This window comes from Silene latifolia, chromosome 6 (assembly GCF_048544455.1).
Source record: "Silene latifolia isolate original U9 population chromosome 6, ASM4854445v1, whole genome shotgun sequence".
Classification (NCBI taxonomy): Eukaryota; Viridiplantae; Streptophyta; class Magnoliopsida; order Caryophyllales; family Caryophyllaceae; genus Silene; species Silene latifolia.
In genome coordinates, this window is record NC_133531.1 from 21,088,326 (window position 1) to 21,104,805 (window position 16,480).

Consider the following 16,480-nt stretch of genomic DNA (forward strand, 5'->3'; position numbering starts at 1 on the left):
AATCCTCTCTTTTTTCCCTTCAATCTCATCCCTTCATCTCATGTTTTCAATGGCCCTTATGAGGACTTATGGACTCAATGAAGAAGGGTGGACTCACTTGATCCTTCCTATATATATATATATATATATATATATATATATATATATATATATATATATATATATATATATATATATATATATATATATATATATATATATAGTATTAGGATCAATAGAGTCCTCTTATATACTTGAAGTCCATAAGTCCTCATCCAAGCCCTTGGATGACGGAAATAAAGGGCTGAGATTAGATCCTAGTAAGTGAATGAAAGGCTAAGATTAAAATAGAAGATGTGGACAAGAATGAGCCTTTAAAATGAAAAAAACTCACCCCTTTGTCTCATTCTCAGCCTCCCTCTCTCTCACTCCTCCCTCTCTCAAAACACTTCCCCCAACTCTCTCAAAACATTTCCCCTAGCGCCTCATCCTCCTATCACTGCACCACCGCACGACGTCCACAACAGCTTCCCACACACCCTCTCTTCCTCCCCTGCCTACCACACTACCTCCACCGCACCACCCGAGCTTCACAACATCACCACCTCCACCACCAAACTCCGACCAAACACCTAAACTAAAACCTAGATCTACACAAAAAACCATCACCACCACCCATAGAAAAACCACGCACCACCTCCTTCCTCCTCCCGCCGGCCTTCCTCTCCTATTTTCTCAACCTCCCCGCATCTGAACTCCCTTCCCCTCTACTCCGGCAACTATTCCTCCTCTTGTCCTTTTTTAAATCGTCGCAGCTATTGCCCACGCCGCCACCGCCGTTCTCATTTTTTTTTTCAGATCTATTTGTTGTACCTTTTCAGATCTGATGTGGAGAATGGTGGTGATGTGGTGGTCGTGGCTAGTTGCCGATGTGGCGATGATGTCGTGGCTACTAGTTGTTGGTGGATGTAGTAGTTGTTGGTGTTGTCGTTTTGAGGAGGTCGATGGTGGTTGTGTGGTGAGTGAAGGATGAAAGGGGGGATGTTGTGGGGACGATTTCAGGCTAGATCTACAATATTTTGATATAAAAAAAACTAGGTGGTTGGTCTTGGGTGGAGGTAATGGCGGTTGGTGGTTGTTGTAGTGGTGTGGGTTTGCCTGACGATGGTGAATGGAGATGGAGGCTCGTGGTGCTCCGAGAGTGGGACTGATATGGTTGTGCCGGTGGTGATGTATGGTGGTTGGGGGCTGACATGGTTGTCGAAGGACGTTAGGGGTAGTTAAATAAGATTAACGAGTAAAGTTAGCCTATTAAGGATTAAAGTTACAATGTCAAGGGTTAAAGTTACACCCGTAAAGGACTGAAGTTGCATAAAATTGGACTAAAGTTGCATATTAGAATAAAGTTACACCCTCAAGGGTTAAAGTTACATCCGCAAAGGACTAAAGTTGCATAAAATTGGACTAAAGTTGCATAAAATTGGACTAAAGTTACACCCTCAAGGGTTAAAGTTACATCCGCAAAGGACTAAAGTTGTAAAAAATTGGACTAAAGTTACATAAAATTGGATTAAAGTTGAATAAATTTCTTTAAAAATTGAATAAAGTCAAATTAGCATATTCAAAAACATATTGTATAAGTCCAAATGGCCATGTAACTTCAATTCTGAAACTGTGTAACTTTAACTGTTCATGTGTACCTTCTGTAACTTCAAGACAATCTCGTGTAACTTCAAGACAATTCCGTGTAACTTCAAGGCTGTGTGGCTGAGAGAAGGACTCATGGACTCAAAAAAAGTTAGGGACTCATTTGAACCTCTCTCTCTCTCTCTCTCTCTCTCTCTCTCTCTCTCTCTCTCTCTCTCTCTCTCTCTCTCTCTCTCTCTCTCTCTCTCTCTCTCTCTCTCTATATATATATATATATATATATATATATATATATATATATAGATTGGATTTGGTGATTTTGGTTCTTATGGTGAGTTGTGAGTTGGGGGAATCTCAACCATTAGATTAAATTAGAGATGAGTGGCTAAGATTAATCTTAGTTGTCATATAAAAGCATTATTATTTAGTTTATTTTCTCTTTTTTCTAGTGCTACTCTTTTTTTTTTTCCTTTAATTTTTTTATCTCTTTTTTTTACCTCGTGTTATTATGCTTTTTTTTACAACTTTGATTTTTTTTTCTCTTATGTTTTTCTCTAATTTTCTCATTATGTTACCTTTTTTTCTTTTTCTTTTTGTACCAAATTTTTTTTTGCTTGAATTTTTTTTCACTCTTATTTTTTTTTACCTCGTGTTATTATGCTGTTATTGTGCTTTTTTTAACTTGATTTTTTAACGACTTTGATTTTTTTTTTCTCTTTTTTTTTTACCACATGTTATTGTGCTGTTATTGTTATTCCGCTGTTATTGTGATGATATTCTGCTGTTATTTGATTTTTTTTACGACTTTGATTTTTTTTTCTTTTTTTTACCACGTGTTATTGTCTTTGTTATTGTTACTCCGCTGTTATTGTGATGTTATTCTGCTGTCACTTTAATTTTTTTTACGAATTTTTTTTTATTTTTTTTTACCACGTGTTATTGTGCTGTTATTCTGCTATTATTCTGCTACTATTGTGCTGTTATTCTACTATTATTCTGCTACTATGGTGATACTACTTTGATTTTTTTACTACTTTGATTTTTTTTACTCTTTTTTTTTTTTTACTGCATGTTATTGTGCTGTTATTCTGGTGTTATTGTGATGTTATTCCGGTGTCACTTAGATTTTTTTACTACTTTGATTTTTTTACTCTTTTTTTTACCACATATTATTGTGCTGTTATTTTAGTGTTATTGTTATTCTGGTGTTATTGTGATATTATTCCGGTGACACTTAGATTTTTTTTACTACTTTGATTTTCTCTTTTTTTTTACCACATGTTATTGTGCTGTTATTCTGGTGTTATTGTGATGTTATTCCGGTGTCACTTAGATTTTTTTACTACTTTGATTTTTTTACTCTTTTTTTTACCACATATTATTGTGTTGTTATTCTAGTGTTATTGTTATTCTGGTGTTATTGTGATATTATTCCGGTGACACTTAGATTTTTTTTTACTACTTTGATTTTTTTACTCTTTTTTTACCACATGTTATTGTGCTGTTATTCTGGTGTTATTGTGATGTTATTTCGTTGTCAATTTGATTTTTTTTACTACTTTGATTTTTTTTTACTCTTTTTTTCCCGTGTTATTGTGGTGATATTGTAGTTTTATCCGTGTGTTATTGGAGTATTATTCTGGTGTTATTGTTGTGTTATTGTAGTGTCATTATTATCTTCCGCAACTTCAATTTTCAATAACAACACTGGTGACTGAATTCGGACTTTCAATATATTATTTATACAATTCAAACATATCATACACTAGTGACTGAATCAATCTCCACACCACCATCATCACCATACCGTACAATCACCAACCATATAAGTAAAAGTCACACATACCGTACAATCAGAAAGAACTTGTTACTACTAAATTCATCCTTTCATACTCCACTACTAAACTACATTAAACAACAATAGTCCACTTGGACTTTATTAAATTCATCCTTTCATACTCCACTTGCCAACAAATCACCAAACAAAAGAAGAAAAATAATGTTCAAGTGCCACTGTGTAATTAATCCAACCACGATACCCACATTCATTTTGTGCTTCCTTCTTCAATGAAGCTCTGCATTTCCAGGCGCCATTTCAAGTTGTCATTGGCGTAATTCCTTCTCAAATACTCCTGGGGATTGAGTTGGCAATTCCTCGGATTGAGTTGAAAAGTAACGCATTCACATTAAATCTAAATTCACCATAACACTTAATACTGTCAACTAACATAACAAGAAGCGTTTATCACCGGCTACAATCATCTCTGATAGTAAGACATCGCCAACACGATCTCGACTAACTTTACGCTTTTCGTCCCTTAATTCTGTCAACTAACAAAGAACGATGCGTTTTCCCTGGCTAATATCGTCTTTGCTATGATCGGAAATAATGGATAAACGTCATAAAAAGGTAAACAAATGGTACCAATGTCCTAACTCCTAACAGCTCCTTAGTTCTATCACAATGAAAAAATTTCCTCGAGGCTCTAAAGCAATCAAATTTTCAGCAAGACAGCTAGATTAAAAGACTAGCAGACATGGTTTCATAAAAGACGAAGCCTACATCTTTCTTTGCCAATGACTAGCATACACGGTATCAAAACTTATATATTTGAATTCATCAGTGTGACTATCCTAAAACCAATTAACAAGCATAAATAAATCTTAACCACATTAACAAGCTACCATAATGATTACATTCTATTTTCGGAAGGAATACAAGAGGAATAACCTTTTGCCCGCTTTGACACTTCGCGCATCACCCTCTTATAACAATCATGACATACTGCTTGTGGAACATTCACACTCAACTTCACCTGCAATGATGTTATATTTTCATTCAGTGAGCTAATGAAATAAAGACAGTTAGAATTGTAAAATAAAACAGTTAGATTATTTTTCTAAAAATTACCCCTTATAATCTCAGTAATTTTAATCAACATCATACGAAAAATTGAAGATTCGAAGGTATGAACTTTCATCAAACTTAAGCAACACAGGCAGTTGAAAATTCATATGTAATGGTTATTCCCTCCGTCCCAACCATTTGTTTTTTCGATTAAAATATTTTCACAAAGACTATAAAAGGTAAACAAACGACTCAAGATCCCATCCGCGGGTGAGAGAGATGACAAGCCTTATTAATGGAAACCTCTGCCTTCATTGAAGGGCTCACTCAAATATATCAGGTTGTTAGCAAGAAACATCTGCCTTCACTGAAGGGCTCACTCAAATACAATTTGCAAGATTGAAACAACAAATAAAATCATGGTTAAAAGATGAGAGGATTCAGTTTTTATTGCAAAAAGGCAAAGGCAAAACTTGGTTATCAATTGCCATGGTAACATAAGGCAAATATTGTGATACGAATCAGACTCTCTTAATTAAGCTACTCTCTAAGCTCAAATCTCGTTTTTTCCCCTATCTCGATAAATCAATTAATGCTATAGCTTATGACAGCTGAGATTAGCTTTGCTTGAAGAGAACGTAACAAGCTCTCCTACGATTTAGTACATCTGTATCTCGTTGGATTACTCGACCGATCGAGCATGGTTTGATTAAGTTAGGGACCAAAAATTATTTGACCATTCAATGGCAGAATCTATCGAAAAAATTCATGTTTGATAATCTGTTCATCTTTAGAAGAATTAGAAATCAATGACGCTGCTTGTTCAACTAAATTCGCAACTTCTTCCTCGATTCTCGATTCCTCCTGTTGATCCCGTATCAAAATCTCGCGAATTTTAACCAGCCGATGAAGTTATTTTAGGGTTAGAAGTATCGAAATCAAATTGGGATTATCAGTGCCGAATACTCGAATTGCATGAATTAAACTGTAGAAAAACAAAAATTACATCAATTGTAATGTGGAGAAATGGGGGAATTAAACTAAGGGGGTGTTTGGTTCGCGCGTGGGTATGGGTTTGGAATCAGGAATCATACCCGGGTGGTATGGGTTTGGAACTTGATTCCCCATACCATGTGTTTGTTTCAATTTTGGGTGGAATGAGATCGAACTTCATGAAAGTTGAAAAAATCTAAAATACAACATTAAAAATATTTATTTGTGATACTAAAAAATCATGAAAATGAAGAGTTGATTAAATAAATGAAAAAAAAATCATTTAAAATGTACCATTTAAGTTTTTTTCATGTTTTTTGGTTTTTTACTTGATACCCATGGGTATCAATCTCATACCCACCTCCCCCTTGGGTATGAGAAACCCATACCTCATGGGTTTGAGGTATGAGTATGAAACCTCTATTTTTGCCAAACAAACACTTGGTATGGGTTTGGCTCATTCCAAACCCATACCTCATACCTTTATGAGTTGAACCAAACACCCCCTAATTTGGATTTGTGATTTGTGATTTGGGGAAAAGACTCGAATAGCATGAACAGACTGATTTATGCTTTATTTGTCTGATATTTTGTTTCTCTTTTTTTTTTTTTAATGTGATGAGATTTAATCTCAGCCCTTGTTTTTGTTCATCCAATGGCTGGGGTTTATGAGCACACAAACTCACAACTCACCGTAAGAACCAAACTCACGAGATCTCTCTCTCTCTCTCTCTATATATATATATATATATATATATATATATATATATATATATATATATATATATATATATATATATATATATATATATATATATAGAGAGAGAGAGAGAGAGAGAGAGAGAGAGAGAGAGAGAGAGAGAGAGAGAGAGAGAGAGAGAGAGATGGAGAGAGAGAGAGAGGAAGGATCAACTAAGGCCACTTATATATTTGAGTCCATGTTTCTATTATGAGCCATTGGATGGAGGGAGATGGAGGGATGAGATGAACCCACCCAAAGTCATTATAGAAGCTAATTAACACACTTTACTAATCCACCTTAATTAACCACTAATTTATTATATATTTGTTTTCTACCCACCCATTTCTCTCTCATCTCACACATTTCATTCTTCTCTTCTCTCAAAACCTCAAAAAAAAAACCCAAAAAATCCAAATAAATAAAAAAAAAACCCAAAAAATCCAAATAAATAAAAAACCCAAAAAATCCAAATAAATCAAAAACCCAAATAAATCACCCACTCCTCTCGTCTTCATTCACCACCACCCACCACCACCCCACCCGACACCAACTAACCACCCACCACCCCCCCCGCCGCCACCCCGCCGCATCGCCTCATCGCCTTTTTTTTTTTTTTTTTCTTCTTCAACCTTTTTTTTTTTTTTTTTTTTTTTTCGTTTTGTGTTAATTTGTATGTTTTGAGTTGTTTTTTCCATTCATTAATTTTTTTGTCTTTTATTTTATTTTAGTTGTCTTTTATTTTGTTAGTTCTCATTTTTTATTCATTTTCTTAAATCTCTTCTTGTTATACGTTTTTTTAAGATTTCGTGTTTTAAATCTCGTTTTTTTTTTTGTGAGATACTTTTTTTCATCTAAGACAAAAATGGACTAAAGTTATACAAAAATGAACCAAAGTTATACAAAAATAGACCAAAGTTATACAAAAAAAGACGAAAGTTATACAAAAATTGGACTAAAGTTATACAAAAAATTGGACTAAAGTTATACAAAAATGAACCAAAGTTATACAAAAATGAACCAAAGTTATACAAAAATGGACTAAAGTTATACAAATATGGATTAAAGTTATACAAATATGGGCTAAAGTTATACAAATAAGGACTAAAGTTATACAAAAATGGACCAAAGTTATACAAAAATGAACCAAAGTTATACAAAAATGGACTAAAGTTATACAAACATGAACCAAAGTTATACAAAAATAGACCAAAATTATACAAAAAAAGACTAAAGTTATACAAAAATTGGACTAAAGTTATACAAAAAATTGGACTAAAGTTATACAAAAATGAACCAAAGTTATACAAAAATGAACCAAAGTTATACAAAAATGAACCAAAGTTATACAAAAATGGACTAAAGTTATACAAAAATGGATTAAAGTTATACAAATATGGACTAACTTTAGTCCATTTTTGTATAACTTTGGTTCATTTTTGTATAACTTTGGTTCATTTTTGTATAACTTTGGTCTATATTTGTATAACTTTGGTTCATTTTTGTATAACTTTGGTTCATTTTTGTATAACTTTAGTCCAATTTTTTGTATAACTTTCGTCCATTTTTGTATAACTTTGGTTCATTTTTGTATAACTTTGGTTCATTTTTGTATAACTTTGGTCCATTTTTGTATAACTTTAGTCCAATTTTTTGTATAACTTTAGTCCAATTTTTGTATAACTTTAGTCTTTTTTTGTATAACTTTGGTCTATTTTTGTATAACTTTAGTCCATATTTGTATAACTTTAATCCATATTTGTATAACTTTAATCCATTTTTGTATAACTTTGGTTCATTTTTGTATAACTTTGGTTCATTTTTGTATAACTTTAGTCCTTATTTGTATAACTTCAGTCCAAATTTGTGTAATTTTAGTCCAAAATTGTATAACTTTATTCCATAAGAGTATAACTTCAGTCATTTTTTGTATAACTTTAGTCCAAATTTGTATAACTTTAGTTCAAAATTGTATAACTTAAGAACTATAAATTCAAATTTGAAACAACACATAAGAAGATGATATTAAAAAAACCAATAAGTCAAAAAAGTACAATAAAAAAACTTCAATAACAATAATAAAAAATTAACCAATAATTAAAAAAAAACAAATAACAAATAACAAAAAAAAACCAAAACCAAACCAAACAAAAAAACCAACAAAACAAACTTGAATGGTTGTATAACTTCAATTTATACAATGTATAACTTTAGATGTTAATAGTGTAACTTTAATGTAAAAAGTGTATAACTTTAGTCATAAAATGTATAACTTTAATGTTTTAAGTGTATAACTTTAGTCGTAAATAGTATAACTTTTATAAAAACTAAATAAATATGAAAAATCGTAATTAATCAACAAATATTAAATCTGAAAAAAAATTAAATAACAACCATCAATAACCAACAAAAAATTAATAACCAACAAAAATTTAAAAACCAAATAACAATAACCAACAAAAATTAAAAACCAAATAACAATAATAACAATAATAAAACAAAAAACCAAATAACAATCACAAAAAAACAACACCTTCAAATCCTAAAGCAAATCTAAAATCTAAAAAAAAAAACAAAAAACAAAAACCAAACGAAAAAAAAAAACAAATCTGAAATTTCAAATTTGAAATTTGAACGAATATAAGGACTTTGGTGACCCGGTTTAGGGCTTCATTTTTGAAGGGGTTGCGGGTTGGTTTGGGTCTGGGTATGGACAGATCTAGGTCGAGGGTGGTGAGAGGAGTCGAGTGGTGGGTCTGGGTGGCCGTGAGGGTGGCTGTAGGTGGCGGGAAATGGGAGAGAAATAGGGATGTCGGGTTGGTTGTGGTGACCACCAACTGCAACGACAACACCAACGACAACCCCAACGACATCAACACCAACACCAACGACAACACCAACGACATGAATACCAATGACAACACCAACGGCGGGAAGGAGGAGGCGGCGAACGGAGGGGGCGAGGGAAGGAAGGTTGTTGTTGGGTTGTTGGTTGTTGTTGGTTATTCTTTGGTTGTATGGTGTGGTGTGTGGTGGGGTGGTGTTGGGTCAGCGACGGTGGGAGGCGAAAAGGAGGTGAATGGTGGTGGGCGTAGATCTGGCCGCCGAGTGAAAGGGGAGTAAAGGTGGGTTGTTGTTGTTGTTGGTTGTTGTTGTTGGCGGGTTGTTGTTGTTGTTGGTTGTTGTTGCTGATGTCGGTGGTGTTGGAGGGTCTGGTGGTGTTGGCGGGTTTTGGGTCGGGTGTGGTGTGTGGTGGGGTGGTCGTGGGCAGCAGGTGGGTCGGTGTGTGGAGGGGTTTTTTTGGGTTTTTTTTTGTTTTAGTTTTGTTTTTATTTTGTATCAACTTGGGGTTTTTTTTTTGTTTAGAGAGGGTGGGAGAAAATGAGAGAGAAAGAGTGAATGTGAGAAATGAGAGAGGATGAGTGAATGAGGAAGTGAGTTGGGAGATTAGAATGATGGTAGAGTTGTACAAAATTAGGTGGAGTTGTACACAATTAGGGAGGGAGATTAGGGAGGTTCATTTGTGACCCTTGAATGAGATGTAATCTCATCCCTCCACCCCTTCCATCCAAAGGCCCTTATAAGGACTTAGGGACTTATTAGATGTAGTGGCCTTAGAAGAACCCTTCTCTCTCTCTCTCTCTCTCTATATATATATATATATATATAAATATATATATATATATATATATATATATATATATATATATATATATATATATATATATATATATATATATATATATATATATCGAATAATTAAATGTCAAATATTTTTGCATCGGTTTTTAAAATTATTTCGTATATAATTTTTCTAAACTGAATTTATAGGACTTCAACTTATAGGATCTGAACTGAACTGAACTGAACCTATATGATCTAAACTGAACTTATAGCATCTTAACTGAACTTATAGTATCTGATCTGAACTGAACTGAACTTATTGGATCTAAAGTGAACTTAAATTAAGTGACATTAAGTCCAAAAGAACAGGGCCATATACTCTTAGAATACACTTGTATGATTTGACGAAAAAGGAATAAACTTGTAGTCGAACCATATAATGTACTCCCTACGTCCCGGTCATTTGTTATTTATTTCCATGTGAATTGTTATCTATTTCTATTTTTGGTAAGTTTATATGTAAAAGATAGGGTGTAAGTGGATGAAATAATAATATTATATTACTTTGTTAGACATACACTTGCATTTTCTTGGTCTTTGTGCTAAATACAATAGATAACAAATGATCAGGATAGAGGGAGTACTTCCTAAATACCGTAGCCATGAGATATTTGTTACTCGGTTACCCCATTTGTTTTTTTTTTTTTTTTTTTGAAGAAAACCCAGAAGCGGGTTAATTTCTATCATTCAAATCCGCCTTTGCGAAACAAACAATATCCATGGGACTGACATCATTCCAGACCCGACGACCCAAATGCAAAGGATTGAAGTGCGCTAACAAATGAGCTATGCTACTAAACTTCTAACGAACAAAACTAAGAGACAAAGATTCAAACCCATTACAAAGAACATAAATGTCACGATAAATCAAAGAAATGTCGCTTCAATCTTGCTTGCGACTTTGTAAGTCTTCCATCACCTCCAAACAATCGCCCTCCATAATAACATTCTTCAACCCCGCTTGTTGTGCTTCCTGCAACCCAAACAGTACCGCCAGTGCTTCCGTAGTCTTTGGCTCCCTATCCTCCGCCAACTGAAAAACAACACATGACATCCTTCCCCTCGCATCATGACATACTTCCCCTCATCCAATACCAACGTCTTTCAAAATCCATGCATCAACGTTCACCTTCATTGTACTACCAGTCGGATCCTGTCATCCCTCCCTCGCTACAACCGCACCCACACTACACCCACCTCTAGAACCATCAATCGTTCCCGCCATAGCATCACAACCCTCACAAACCCGTGCATCGGACGCCCTCGTCTCCATGATAATCTCCCTCACTCGCCTCACAACCCTATCAGCCCGCCACTCTCCATATTCAAACACCGCTTTATTATGTTGCTCCCAATTCTCTTAACGCCCCGTTACGAATTCGAGACACTCCCCCCACTCCATCGCACGTACCACCTCTTCAACCCACTCCCTCACCTTCCCCACACCCGATATCTCCCTCAACTCCAATCCCAACCCATCCCCCTCCCAACCCATAACTGTGTGGAGACAAGTCTCCTTACAACTACGGCATCATGGACAAACATCATCCGTCAATACCATACAGGATACAATATTACCTTTTGTCGCCAATGCATCATTACATAGCTGCCAAAAGAGAAGTTTGATATGGGGTAACAAAGGGAGTGGCCACAATTTATTCCATAGCCATTGTTTTAGCAGGATTTTCCTGAAAGGATCCGGCCTATTTATTACGTGATCAGGGTATCTAGTTCTATAAATTAGAAATAAAAGTATGAACGAATGACAGAAGAGAATATGATATAAATTGTGTTATTATGTTTTTAATATAGGCTAAATACAAACATGCGTATAAACTCAAATACTAGAGAGAAAATAGAGGATAATTTGTGATATATATTGATTAATAAGCAAAAAGTGTATATCCTTTACAATTGTATTTTCATTCTATTTATACTTCTCAAATGATAACGTTGGATGCTGTTCAACGTTCCTCTTAGCCGTTGGTAGCTACTTCCTGAAATATAGCGCACACCTCCTATTAATCCGCTTGACTGAGTCCTCTTCAATGAACGTGGGCTTCTTTCCTTTTATACGATCAGTTATATGGGAATAAGATGCTTTTGGAATTGGACTTGGTCTTCCATGAAAATAGGGCATGATCATTTCCTTTATGTGATAGTCACATTGTCTGGTAATTCAATACAGCCTGCTCGAGAGCTCTTCCAGGCTATTCTATGCTTTCCTTCAGGCTTCTCTTTCAGTATAAGGCAAGCTGATTGCAATAATAGCTAGAATGGTCCGGTCTTCGTCTTCTTTAGTCAGCCTTGTAAAGTCAGGCCAGGTTATGGTCAGGCCAGGCTAATCTGGGCCTAACAATTGCCCCTTGACATTTTACCCGTGCTGAACCAGGCCAGGGGTGAGATGTCAATTTTTACCGGGTTAAATAATAAAGAGAATTATACTTAATCAATGACTCTTAGACTCCTAGTTACCGTTGGACACTGTAACGGCTAGGTGATGTCATGCTGAGAGTTTTGCAATTTCTAGGGTTTTCATGCCGTTGCTCATCTTCTATAAATACGGTAAATTGGACGAGATTATTCTCCACCAATTTTCCTCCACTTTCTTTGCTAAATTTTCTTCTGAAATTCTTCCCTACTTCTCAGCAATCCTGTTCTGCTAGTTTATACTCTTTAAATAATTTAACTTCATCACAATAAATCTGACAATAAAAGACATGGGAGCCAAAAAACGTCCTGCATCCCAGAGAGATGTTTTCTTTGTTGAGCCGAACCCACAGACATCCAAGAGGAAGAGGTGAGGGAAATTGATCCTCCCGCTCGTCTTTGTGGCTTTCAAGTATCGTGGATTCTTTTTTTCGCTCTTCAATCTCTGGATTCTTCTTTCCCTGAGGAAAACTTACTAAAAACAAACTATGACAAGATTCTAAGGGAGAAGAAAATAATTCCTGAGTCAACTGAGGTATGGATCCCTGAGTCTTGTCCGGTCAGGGCTAACAGGGTATCACCTGGCTGGTTCTATATTTTTGAATGGGCGTTCAAAGCAGGCTGTAAGTTACCTTTTACTCCCTTAATGATTGACACCATTCGTGCTATGGAGGTATCACCTTTTCAGATTATGCCAATGGTTTGGAAACTTGTCCATTCTATTGAAAATTTATGTGCTAAACACAGTCTTGTAATTACTATTAATGATATCAAGGCAATATATCACATGAAAAATCCTGTTGACGGTCGTTTTAATTTGAGAATCAAGTCAAAAATGTCTCCATTAATCACTAACTTGGATTCTGGAGATGATAAAGGTTGGGCAAAGACTTTCCTGTTTGTCCGGACTGAGACTCTGGGATCAGGCTTTGATTATCTGAGATATCCTCCCTTGGAGAGTGGTAGGTTCCCTGTACTTTTATTTTGCAATATATATTACATGAGATTAGTGGATTTTGATTCTTACCTGTGTAATTTTGACGGTTTTTGCAGCTCCTGACTGGAGTTTTGATCCTCTTGATGAGGAAGCTATTTCCAGGATAGAGGCTTTCCTTGCTATTCCTGAGGAAGAGAGGACCTGGCCAGCTAGTTTGGGCAGGGAATTGTTGCCCCGGTATATGAAGGCCAAGCTGACTGGGGTTAGAGTACCCAAAGGCAAGCCTAGTTCCACTGCTCTTTCCTGTACGTCTTCTGTATGTCTTTATGTTAACTGTTATCTTCTTGTCATTTCTCGTTTGATACTCACGTATATTTTTTGTATATTCAGTATTTAGGTCTTCTGCTAGGTTGGCCAGCTTTTCTGCAAAGGACTTGAAGGCTGGGGTGGCTAGGATTGCTGAACAGTCCAAGAGCCAGGAGGCTAGTGGGAGTGACAAAACGCTTGATATCCTGGTTTCTGATGTTCAGCCTCCTCAAGATCCACCCAGGGTAGCGTCACCGGAGATCGTCCAGGCTCAGAAAAGAAAGAGGGAAGATGTTATCCTGGAAGAGGAGGAAGGAGAGAGAGAGAGCCTATCCAGGCTCAGCCAATTAGGAGTATAAGGCAAGTGCCTGCTAGGATTGATGACATGGATGATGCCCGGGCACGGATAGATGAGTTTTCTGCAAAGATGAGCGACCAGCTATTGTCTGCTAGTACCCTTGAGTCGTCTACCAGAGTGGTTTCTATTCTGACTTCTCTTGTAACAAGGGCTGCTGAACTTGCTTCCCAGGCTAGGGAGGTTAGTTGTAAAGGGATATTTTTAATTGTTCATGTGCTTTTTGTTTTGCCCTGTATTTGGCTGATTGATTTTATATATATGTAGGGATTGGATGCCGGGTTGGCTACTGCTTGTCAGCTCAGGGATGCCCAGGCCAGGGTTTCTAGTTTGGAGGAAAAACTGGATAAACTTAACCGTGACCTGCACACATCCAGGGGTAATGAAGTAGTACTTTAATCTCAGTTGGGGGCAGCCAGGGAGGCTACCAGGGCTGCTATAGTTTGTGAGGTGGCTGCAAAAAATGCTGAGAAGGATGTCAGGCAAGAGTTGGAGGCTGAGAAGCAGGCAATGCAGGATCAGTTGAGAAAGAATGAGGAGCTTGCTGCTGAAAAGGAATTGGTGGAGGCGAGGTTGGCTGATGCTGCTCAGTACTTCTTCGGGAAAGGCCGGGTCGATGCTATGAGGGATCCGGAGTCTGACCGGGCTAATTGGAATCCGGACCGGGATGAGATAGCTTTGGACGCTCAGTATCCTGATTTGGCCAGTATGGGTCAAGAAGAAGAAGTGGATTCTCCTCCTTCCAAGGCAAAGTCTGATGACCAGGAAATGGCGGATGGTTGTGAGTCGGTCACTGGCTCAAAGATAACTTAGTTTTGTTTTTCTTTTAGGTTTTGGTCTATCCAGGGGGAATGTCCCTGGAATGAATATTTAGAAACATTTTTTGGCCCATCCAGGGGGGATGTCCCTGGAATGGATGGTTATTAGGTGTGTGGTAAGGCCAATTATTTTGGATGAATAAATATTTGGTCTTTGTTTGTTTCTTTTTGTGTTCTGACAAAGTACTTTTGTGATGTTGGATGTGTACTGGATCTGACCAGTTTTTTTTTTTTTTTTTTTTTTTTTTTTTTTGTGACTGGATCGGGCCAGTTTTTGTGCTGGATCTGGCCAGTCTTTATTATATATTATGGGTGGGGTTGTTGCTTGTCTGGAGGGCTTATGTCCCCTGCCTGTCTGGAGGGCTTATGACCCATTTATGTTATACAAGTCAGGAAGGAGTTTTCCAGATTTGTATGTTTAAGTGGAGCTCAATATTTAAGGCCTGTTTTGCAACTGAAATTTGGATATCAGTTGGATATTTGATGGGGGTGGCCCCCAATCTTTAAGATTTGTTTTAAAAATGCAATATGTAAAACAAGTATTGAAGATTTCACTAAGTAAATATGAGAACATAGATAAGTACTTGGGCACATAATTTGAAGAAATCATATACGACATTTATTCATATAATTGCAAGTATCATACATGTAGTTTCCAGGCAAGAAATGTCAAGGTGAAGAATTATACCTGGATTGAGAGGTGTATTTTATATGTGAAATAGTTTTAAATGTGCAATATTCCAGGGTCTTGGGATCATTTCGCCGTCCAGGGTTTGTAATCTGTAAGCTCCCTGGCCGACTATTGAATCAATGAGATAGGGACCTTCCCAGGTTGGGGCCAATTTGCCAGCATTCTTTTCTTTTGTGTTTTGGAATACTTTCCCGAGGACAAGATCTCCTACCCTGAATACCCTGGCTTTGACAGTCTTGTTGTAGCTTTTCGCAACTCTTTGCTGATATGCTGCTAATCTGATGCTTTCTGCATCTCTTAGCTCTTCTGTTAAGTCCAGGCTATCCTCCATTAGAGGTATATTGCTTGTTATTGTGTTCGGGCTACATCCTGGGTGATGGAATGTCCACCTCGCCGGGATTATCGCTTCACATCCATAGACCAAGGAGTAGGGGTTTGGCCGGTGGATGTTTTAGGCGTGGTTCCGTCACCCAAAGGACCGGGGGGAGCTCTTCACCCATCCGCCTTTTCTTCTTTCCAGCTTTTTCTTTATGCGGTGATTACCACCTTGTTTGGATTCGCACGACCATTAGCTTTTGGATATCCTGGTGTGGATGTTGCATTGATGTTCCATTGAGCACGGAAGGTCATTGTTCTTTTTCCTACAAATTGCGTGCCATTGTCGCATACTATTTCAGAGGGGATGCCATATCTACATATGATGTTGTGTTTGATGAATGCTATGACATCCTTCTCCTTAACTTGCCTGTATGATTCAGCTTCTATCCACTTGGAGAAGTAATCAGTCATTGCTAGCATGAAAACTTTCTGTCCGGGTGCTTGAGGTAGTTTTCCTACTATATCCATGCCCCACTTCATAAATGGCCAGGGTGCGGATATGGAATGTAGTTCCTCAGATGGCTGATGGATATATGGTCCGTGAATCTGACAAGCTTTGCATTTAGAGCTGAAATCCAGGCAATCAACTCTCAAGGTAGGCCAATAATATCCTGTTCTAAGTACTTTGCTTGCCAGGCTTCTTCCACCTTTATGATTTCCACAGTATCCTTCATG

General features: G+C 36.7%; 1 protein-coding gene and 1 long non-coding RNA gene across 4 annotated transcripts; one reads left to right on the forward strand and one right to left on the reverse strand.

Annotated features, from left to right (window-relative positions):
- Positions 1–3,341: 3,341 nt before the first annotated feature.
- On the reverse strand, positions 3,342–4,668 carry LOC141658642 (uncharacterized). 2 transcript variants are annotated; one of them, XR_012549330.1, is made up of 3 exons: positions 4,538–4,668; positions 4,358–4,442; positions 3,342–3,758 (listed from the first exon to the last, which is right to left on the reverse strand). It is a non-coding gene; the product is annotated as an uncharacterized LOC141658642 (long non-coding RNA). The 2 variants fall into 2 exon arrangements; XR_012549329.1 differs by having other exon boundaries at positions 4,358–4,668.
- A 6,892-nt stretch (positions 4,669–11,560) lies between these two features.
- Positions 11,561–14,899, forward strand: LOC141658643 (uncharacterized). 2 transcript variants are annotated; one of them, XM_074465544.1, is made up of 4 exons: positions 11,561–13,282; positions 13,374–13,562; positions 13,648–14,108; positions 14,186–14,899. In XM_074465544.1, the coding sequence occupies exons 1-3, from the start codon at positions 12,967–12,969 to the stop codon at positions 13,920–13,922; spliced, it is 780 nt and encodes a 259-aa protein (XP_074321645.1). In that variant the 5' UTR covers positions 11,561–12,966; the 3' UTR covers positions 13,923–14,108; positions 14,186–14,899. The 2 variants fall into 2 exon arrangements, with proteins under 2 accessions (XP_074321645.1, XP_074321646.1); XM_074465545.1 differs by having other exon boundaries at positions 13,374–13,535.
- Positions 14,900–16,480: the final 1,581 nt, after the last annotated feature.